The 9,219-nt window shown below is 38.4% G+C and overlaps 1 protein-coding gene across 1 annotated transcript; it reads right to left on the bottom strand.

The window, feature by feature from the left end:
• Positions 1 to 4,172: 4,172 nt before the first annotated feature.
• LOC145115926 (zinc finger BED domain-containing protein RICESLEEPER 2-like) lies at positions 4,173 to 5,939 on the bottom strand. The gene is made up of 5 exons (XM_079052281.1): positions 5,767 to 5,939; positions 5,106 to 5,374; positions 4,967 to 4,994; positions 4,807 to 4,873; positions 4,173 to 4,706 (listed from the first exon to the last, which is right to left on the bottom strand). Exons 1-5 carry the CDS (start codon positions 5,937 to 5,939, stop codon positions 4,173 to 4,175), a joined length of 1,071 nt encoding a protein of 356 aa, XP_078908407.1.
• Between the last annotated feature and the right edge of the window lie 3,280 nt (positions 5,940 to 9,219).

The raw sequence follows: 9,219 nt of genomic DNA, 5'->3' as shown, positions 1-9,219 counted from the left end.
GAGAAGTATCATCTTATTGAAGAAGATTGTGCTCAAATTCTTGGTTCAGGTGCCACTATCGATTTTCCTCCTCCGGATAAGATAGGGTTCTATATCTATTATTTTGAAGCAGGTTTGTGGTTGCCCCTTTCACCTTAGATTTGTTTATTGAGACTTACAAGATTCATATGTGCCAACTGAAACCAAACTCTATCTCCAAACTGATATGCTTTCAGTTATTATGTCATGCCACCTTTGGTGTCCGACAATAGATTTGTTTCGATATCTCTTTTATATTTGTAGTAGCAGTGCCTGGTTTTACTTTCACTCTCAAGGAAAGAGTTTTATAGAAGATATCCCAAAATCTATAAAAAAAAACGAGTTCATTTGGCTTAACGCTTTGTGATTTGCTTTTCCCAACGTCTTTTATACATCAAGTACCATTAAGGACCAGATACCTAATAGGACGGCCAATCTCGATTAGGATATTTCCAAAATTTCCTTGCTAAGAGTGTGTCAACGAAAAAAATTTCCTAAGACAGTTTTAGGGCAAGTCGGCATGAATCCTCACTGGTATGTATGTGAATTGTGTTAGAAACAAAGGGTTTAGAATACCAATTAAATTAGACTTGGATAGATTCAAGGATCATGTTTATCAAACACTTTCCGAAATCTGTAATTCATCCCTTTTGTTTGGGGTACACGAATTTGGAAGTAGGATAATCCAAGAATGAACCAATCTGAATTACAGACCTAATTCAGATTGAGAAACACATAGTACCTGTTATTTGTGTTCTTGAGAGATAGATAATTATGATGTCATTTCGAGTATATCAATGTCCAACCTTTTTTTTTGAAAGTAGAGAAGAGTTCTTATACTTGACGGAAAAGTGGTTAAAATCGGTTAAACCAAAAATGGCGCCAAAACATTGTAGTTGGAACTAGGGTGCAAACGAGCCGAGCTGAGCCCGAGCTTGACCAAGCTCGAGCTCGGTTCGCTTAAAATTTGTATGGCTCGATCTCGAGCTCGGCTCGTTTTAAGCCCTAAATACAGAGCTTGAGATCGGCTCGTGAAGTAATACATAAGCTTGAGCACGACTCGTTTTGTCTAACTGATCCTAAACGAACTTAATCTTAGCTCGAGCTCGTTAAAAGCTTGTTTACAAATGAATTCCAGGAAAAAAAAAGAAGCACGAATTTACTTGATTTTTAGCAAGGTGCAACCTACTTAAATTCCAACCAAGATGCAAAAATAAAATCTTCAAATTACATAAGTTTTAAACACCAAAATACAACCTAAAATGTAATTAAATCATCCAAAAGAAAGTCTTCCTATCATGGAAGTTCAAATTACAAAAGTACTATAAAAATGATTAAATTTTAACATAACATATTATCAAAACTTCAAAGCCAGTCTTCCTCGAAGCAAATTCAATCTAGCAAAATTTGCAAATTAAAACACTTTATGAGATGTACAATATAATATAAGTAAACCAACAAGATTATCAAATGTACCATCAATTTTTTTCTTGAATCCATAACGATGTCTAATCCAATCTATTCAACAAATCAACTTTTGAACACTGTCCGGTGCCAATGAAGATCGGTATGGATCAATTACTCTACCCCCAACATTAAATGTTGCCTCAGATGCAACAGAAAAAACCAGGATCGCAAGCACATCCATAGCCATCTTCGATAAAACACGATACTTCAGTTTGTGAACATTCCACCACTTCAAATGTAACGCCCGTAGATCCGGGCTAGTCAATTTAGAGACAATGAGCATCAAAAATGAGTTTTTGATGGAAGATTATTTAGAAGGAATAGTCTTAATAAAAGTTGTAGCATATGTTACAAGGATTCCCTACATATAAAGAACACCGAAATCCGAGTTATAACGAAGAAGTTATGGCCCGTCGAAGTTTCACGACGGAACCGACACGGCACCGGGAGACGTAAATAGTGAATTTACGATAGAGAACTTTTTGGCCTTAGTAATCTAAACAAAAGTTGTAGTATACGTTAAACCGAGAACATACAAAAAAAATGAACGTCCAAATCTGACTTCGTATGAGTAAGTTATGATTTTTCTAAGATTTGGCTTAGCAGTGCACGACCCGAAACTCGAATTTTAGTTCGAGCGGTTTTTGGCCTACACGACCTAAATGAGAGTTGAAGATCTCATTAGTAGGAACTCAACGGTAGAAAGACAGACGAAAACGGAGTCCGTATGAAGGAGTTACGAATTTTTCGCGGTCATTTAACAGTCTAATCTCCTCATACTGTTACATTTAAGATCGGTCGAGAATTAGCCGACAAAGTCTAAATGAAAGTTGTAGATCTTGTTTTTACCTACGCGTGGAAAAAACGAACGTCAAAAACGGAGCTCGTATGCGAAAGTTACGGGGTTTAGAAGTCGGCAGGGTGCTGCTGCAAAAGGGGTGACGTGACACAATATAGGCCACACACGTGTGGCCACCAGAAAGTTGACATGTGGCATGGACTCGGCGAGTCAGTACTCCAACTCGGCGAGTCGAGCTGCCAGCCTCACTATAAATAGAGGTGCCGGGTTCCCTCATTTCCCATACCATTCAAACCATTCTCTCTCTCTCTCTCTCTCTCTCTCTACTTTCTCTCTCTAAGCCCCAAAACCCCCCTAAAGCCTAAGTAAACCCCCTAGAACCCGAAGGAAGCCCCGACGCTCCCGAAGCCCCGAGAAAAGAGCCTTTCGGCTTGGGAACGCTGCTCCAGCGAAGCCTGGTTTTCGAGAAAACCCGCTGTAAGTGAGCTACGCCTAACCTATCTCTAGTATAGCTTATGTTTTAATATAGTAATGTTATTAGAACCTTATAATAAGTATTTGGGCTATTATTATGAGTTATATAAGTTTCGTTATAATATATTTTTAACCACTCGCGGTACGGGGAATCTGGTGTGGAGGACCGCTTGGGTTGTTGGATTCAGAAGTGTTATACGCCAAAATGATCCTGCCCACTGGTGTTCCATGTCTGGCCCCTGTCTGTACATAGTGGGTGAAGAGTATCGTGTTAACCCTTATATAATAGTAATAATAGTTAGACTATTAATTAGTCTCGGTGAATAATAGACTAAACCCTAGTGATAATGATACTAGGTTTTGTCGAAGGAAATTGTTTTAAGAGTAACGAAATGTTGTCCGAGTGCCGAGTCACCTCCTAATCAGGTGACTGCATAGTCCCTTTCATCTTACACATAGATATGAAGTATTTTAATATAAATTACGTGCTATATGTGCATATTGTATTAATACTTGCTGTCTATGCTGGGTGAAAGATTTTTATACATGTTTTAAATGATTTAAACTGTACATGTATTTTATATCTACAAAATGTGTTGGGTAAAACATAGGTAGATGAAATAGTTGTTGTGTGATAATACGATGAAAGACCTCAATATTGACAGTGATCCAGTCATCTAGTGGAGTATAGATGACGACCACGGACTATACTAGACAGTCCAGTGGAACGCTAGCAGGCTCGTAACCTGTAGGTGTTTTTGAACTAGGTGCTCATTAGGTATTTTTTGAACTGAGTGTGTTCACTAGGTATCTTTCAACTGAGTGTGTTCACTAGGTATTTTAGAACTAAGTGTTCACCAGATGTTTTGGACTACGTGTTCACCAGTTGTAATCTATAAACCCTGGTAACGATGAACTTCGTGCCTATTCCTTAGGATGATCCTTAGGAATGAATTAACGAGGAATAGCCGATTCTTAGGGTAGATCCTTAAGAGTAAAGAATATAAGGGTGATGGGTAATTGGGTTGATGGTTTGATGTTTAAACATAATAATTATATTATTGTGGGTTGAAAACCCTATGTACTCACCAGGTTTCCCAACCTGGCCCACTCAAGCTTATTTGTATCACATGTGTCGATACGAGACTACTTTACATTGAGAGATTTAAAAGGGATGTAGATCACTAGTGTAAATAAATGTAAGTTATGTTTATGCTTATGTTTCTGTATTGACGATGACATCCCAAGGTTTTAAAAGAAATAAAAAACATTTCTTCGGAGATGCTTTGATTACACATTTATCATGTTTTTCTGGGAACAAATTCCGCAACATTTTTATTAAAAGAAGTACTCTGATTTTTATAAAGCATAAACAAAATTGGTCTTTTCTGACCGTGAAAATGGGGATGTCACATCAAAGCCTTGAATGAATTTGATCCTTTTTGTCCCTGGTCCCTCTAAACACCTTCTTCCAAATACATATATTTTCTGGTCTCTCTAAAACGATATTTTTTATAAACTCCCCAAAAGCCTCCCATCCTAACCCGAGTGATGTTGTTTTTGAAACAGCATGTCCTCCACATCCATTTGCAGGCGTTGTAGCTTCTCGAACTGATGCATCATGTATTTCCAAATACTCCTCGTACATTTCATAAAGTGCTATCTTCACTTCTTCAATGTTCTTTCCGAGATTAGAGTATATGGTTGGGAAACTAAATTCTACTAACTTCATTTTGAATCTTGGATCTAACACTGAAGCAAAAGCCATAACAAGATGACACTCCCCCCAATATTTGTCAAACTTCTCCTTCGTCTTAGTGAACATAGTCCTAATGAAATCATTTTTTGATAGAGCAACTTTATCCAAAGTTTCTTTTAGTCTAAACACCTCAATCAAATACAGATTGGATGTTGGATAATCACTTCCAAAAATGACATTTGTGCATACCTGAAAATAAGTTGTTTTAGTATTAGGCATGATAAAATATTTAAAAGAACACTTAAATAAAGGTAATATGCACCTTGAAAACCTTAAAGATTTCACATACGTTCTCCACATGTGCCCACTCCTCTTCGTTAGGAAGGTGATGGAAATGTGACTCGTGCTCCGCAAATCTATGAAAATCACAACAACTTAGTGATGTATAATATTTGAAAATATGAAAATCACAACATTCAAAACTATTTTTATTAAAATTTGATGTATACCTTGGGACATCAAGCAATAACTTTCTATCTTGTATTTGCAGTTGATGTGCAATATTTGAAAATGTTTAAAGTCTCGCCTTAGAATTGTTGATATATTTGATACCCTCACGAACTTCCCCGATAATAGAATCAATCATACCAAGACCATCTTTCACAAGAAGATTCAAAATGTGTGCACAACATCTAACATGAAACAACCTCCCACCATACGTGAGTTTTCTCACTCTAGAAAAAATTTCTTTCAGTCTTTGCAACGCCCTATCAATGTATGCAGAATTGTCTACAAATATCGTGAATATCTTGTCCTCAATTTCCCAATGCTTCAAACATTTATAAATACCATCAACAATATCAAGTCTGGTACGAGGAGGAGGAACATGTACAAAACTCAGGACATGTTTTTGCAATCTACAAAAGCAAGTCCAAATACCAATATGAATATATTAAATAAAATGGACAAGCCTTATTAAAAAATAGAAAAAGAAATCAAACTTCCAATTATGATCAATAAAGTGCCCTGTGGTAACCATGTACTTAATCTTCTGATGAGATGACTTCCAACAATCAGTGGTCAAACTGATTTTTGAGGCTGCTTTTGTAAGAGCTTTCAGTGTTTTTTTTTCTCATGCTCATATATCTTAAAACAATCTGATTTGGTTGAATTCCTACTTGTTTTCTCAAATAATGGAGTAGCTGTCTTCATCATATGCACGAATAAATCATCTTCCACAACAAAAAAAGGTTGCTCAGTACCCAACACCCAAGTAGCTATTGCTTCTCTCATTTTGTTACTATCATACTTTGCATCAGGCCTGATCAATGAATGAAGCTTCTCATGTCTTGCATCTCCATTAGACTTAATAAGTGGAAAATTCAATAAATTCTGCTTTTCTTCATAATCTTTATGTGGCTTGCATATAAGCAAGTGCCTTTTTAAAGTTGATGTAGTCCCGCTATCACCATAAGTTAACATTTTTTACAATGATTACACTGAGCTTTTTTTTTGGTACCATTAGATAGAGTCACTACAGTGAAACCGCCCCATGCCTTTGATGTTTTTTTTCATTTTCGTTTCATTACTATTTCCTCTTCTCCCGCATGGATTTCTGCATTTTGGCTTGGTATATGATTTTGAGGAGTTGGTTGTTCATCGGCATCTACATTTATTGGAGCAGATTGCTCCTTATTCCCAACCCCTTCCATTGGATCTGAACTCACATCACCATCCGTAATATCTGCAACATGGTTTATGAAAGAAAATTTGTCAAAATATGTACATTTAATAAGCATACTCAATTGATCAGCATTCAACAATAATTTTTCCTGATAAGGATCTTTAATTAATAAACAGTGAATAATATGAGTTATCTTTAGCAAAACGACAAATATGCAAACTTAAAACTAGAATTCATAATTCCAACAAGTAGAAATATATGAACCCATAACACAATCTCCTAAGAATCTAGACTTAACAATTAAAAGTAGTATTTCAATAAAACCAAGTCAATATATCCCAGGAGACAAACAATCAAAAAAATAGAAAAATAGAGATTGACAACAATCCCACATCCAAAACGATGGAGGTAAATATGTGAAACAGATGAGTGATAAACGATGGAAGCTATCTTCGACTCAGCAGAAAAAAACAAACACAAACAGATGTGATAACGGAAAACGAAATAGATGTGAGGCAGCAAAACGAAAGTGATCGACAAATAAGACTCAACAGAAAAAAACAGATGAGTGAACAATGAAAGTAACTTACATCAGAAGACGATGGAGGTTATCAGAGCTAAGGATGCCAGTGAAGATGAGTCGTCGGTGGTCGGACTGATAGACCGATGGTTCTCGATGTCGGCCAACAGGGTTCGAATGGAGGGCAGACGTCAATGGGAGATTGTCTTGTGGTGGTCTTCGTGGTGCGTGGTCGCCGGCTCGCCGCCGATAGGAATCGCAGAATAGAATTGAATCACAACAGAACAGGGGAGGGACGTGAGGAGTGGCAGTTCATTTTCTTTTGATTTGAAACTATGAATGAAACTCCCTCATACGGTCATACCCAAAACCTAATTCAATAATTTATTAATTTTCCAAATATCTATTTGAATATATAAAATATAAAAATAAAATATATAGTATATTTATATATAGGCTCGTTTAGGCTCGTGAGCCTAATCGATCTTTGTTACACAGGCTCGAGCTTGAGCTCGTTTAATAAACGAGCTTAAAATTAGGCTCGAGCTCAGCTCGGGCTCGATAAAAACTGATCTCGAGTCAAGCTTTTACCGAGTCGATCCCGAGTAGCTTGGCTCGTTTGCACCCCTAGTTGGAACCGATACCTACACAACCATAAGGTCATTAGTGTGTTTTTGGCGGTAATTTGTATGGTCGGAGTCATCAGTGGAACCACTGCCATGGGCTATGCCACTTGGACCCTGCTAGGGGCGCTGCCCCTAGACCCTGCCAAGGGGCTGCAACCCCTTGGAACCCTGTATCCATGAGCGCTACCCCTGGACCCCCGTATACCCGAGGTCACATTTATCACACCGAGTGTGCACCCTGCACCTCCAAACTCGATAAGTAAATGGTACACGGCCTATCTCATTATTAATAATAATTACACCAAAATATGTTGATAACACTAAAATCACCAACAAATTGTTCATGCTTTATTTGTTTGAGAAAAAGGTTTCTGTGGTATTGTAACACCGTAAATTTCCAAAACAATTTTTCATTTCAAAATCACATAATTCTCATAATGTATCTTACAAAAATCTCATTTATTAAATTTGCACTTCAAAATTTCACAATTTCTCGGTTAAAATCCAAGATCCTCAAAACGTAGCTCTTTCACTGGTGTGTGTACAATCAAGCCGGCGCCTTCCCGTGATCTTATGAGATACCTGAAACACATAATACATAACACGGTAAGCACGAAGCTTAGTGAGTTCCCCAAAATACCACATACACATACTAGCCACTCGAGGCTATAACTCTATAGGGCCCTCCAGCCCGTGTGTCTCAGTGGGACCCTCCAGTCCCATGAATCATTGGACCCTCCGGTCCGGTCTAGATGAAAGCCCTTCCGGTCTCACTGCTCGTTGGACCCTATGGTCCGGTCTAGTGAGGACCTTCCGGTCTCATGAATCGTTGGACCCTCTGGTCCGGTCTGGTGAGAACCCTTTGGTCTCGATATTTGTTGGACCCTCCGGTCCGGTCTAGGTATCACATAACATAACATACAACACATATATCACACAGAAAATGCATAACTCAAGCAAGCACATAAGACCCTCTGGTCACACATAGTTACCACTCTAGGTAAAGTATAGTGAGAAGACTCACCTGGCAAGCCAGCAGATGACAGTCTCGTACTCGGAAATCTCGAACTAGCCTCCGCCTATCACATAGGATAAATATCTCTAATTAATGCTCTATTAATACTCGCCTATTCCAAAGGCTACCCTCTTTCTCTGTCTAACTCTTGAAGTAGATAAAATACCATTTTACCCCTCCACGGTCTCCATCACTCATGTTGACAAGAACCCCAAAGTCAACAGAAGTCAAAATCAAGTCAATAGTCCATGTTTGACCTGACTCGTCGTGTGCACTCATGCAACTCGTCGAGTCCCCTCTTTTCCTCAGAAGTCTCCAGAAAGTCCAGCTCAGCTCGTCGAGTTGACCCCCAACTCGCCGAGTTATCACATGATCAAACTCATCGGGACAAACCCTAACCGACTCGTCGAGTCAGGCCATGGACTCGGTGAGTCCCTTCGATCAGATTCCTCATTCAAACGATTTAAGGTAGATCCATCACCCTAAACACTAGATCTACCATCCTAAGGGTCGATTGTCACATAAAACTACAAGCTTTACGTTTAAACATGGCATATAGGGCTCATAATGCCAATATAACTCTAACAAGGATGATTAACCACAATAACTCTTATATGGCTAAATAAAGCTATAATCTTTGGACTCTCTGGACCTCACAAAGTCCAGATCTGAAGTCTAGACTTCTTGGTAACTGATGTTACTCAAAAACCCAAACAAAAGACGGCAAAAAGCCCTAAATCTCCATAGATATGAGATCTATCCAAAATAAGAAGAAAGGTAAAGACTTCTTACCTTCCTCAGGAGCTCTGAACAGGAAATCACTGGATCCAACAGCCTCACCTCCAGCTCCTTGCTTGATAACCTCCTCCTCTTCCTAAAATGATGCACAAGAACCACAATATGAGCTTCTCTCTCAC

This window comes from Lactuca virosa, chromosome 1 (assembly GCF_052849685.1).
Source record: "Lactuca virosa cultivar CGN04683 chromosome 1, Lactuca_virosa_CGN04683_v6, whole genome shotgun sequence".
In the NCBI taxonomy this organism is placed as follows: domain Eukaryota; kingdom Viridiplantae; phylum Streptophyta; class Magnoliopsida; order Asterales; family Asteraceae; genus Lactuca; species Lactuca virosa.
This window is presented reverse-complemented; position numbering and strand designations above follow the sequence as displayed.

Excerpts from the sequence above, each read along its gene's own strand:
- LOC145115926 (XM_079052281.1), bottom strand. The coding sequence starts at position 5,939 with ATGTTAACTTATGGTGATAGCGGGACTACATCAACTTTAAAAAGGCAC. Across the intron at positions 4,995-5,105 it reads TCTTGTGAAAGATGGTCTTG|ATAGAAAGTTATTGCTTGAT; the intron begins GTATGATTGATT and ends TGCAAATACAAG. Across the intron at positions 4,707-4,806 it reads AGTGGGCACATGTGGAGAAC|GTATGCACAAATGTCATTTT; the intron begins GTATGTGAAATC and ends ACTTATTTTCAG.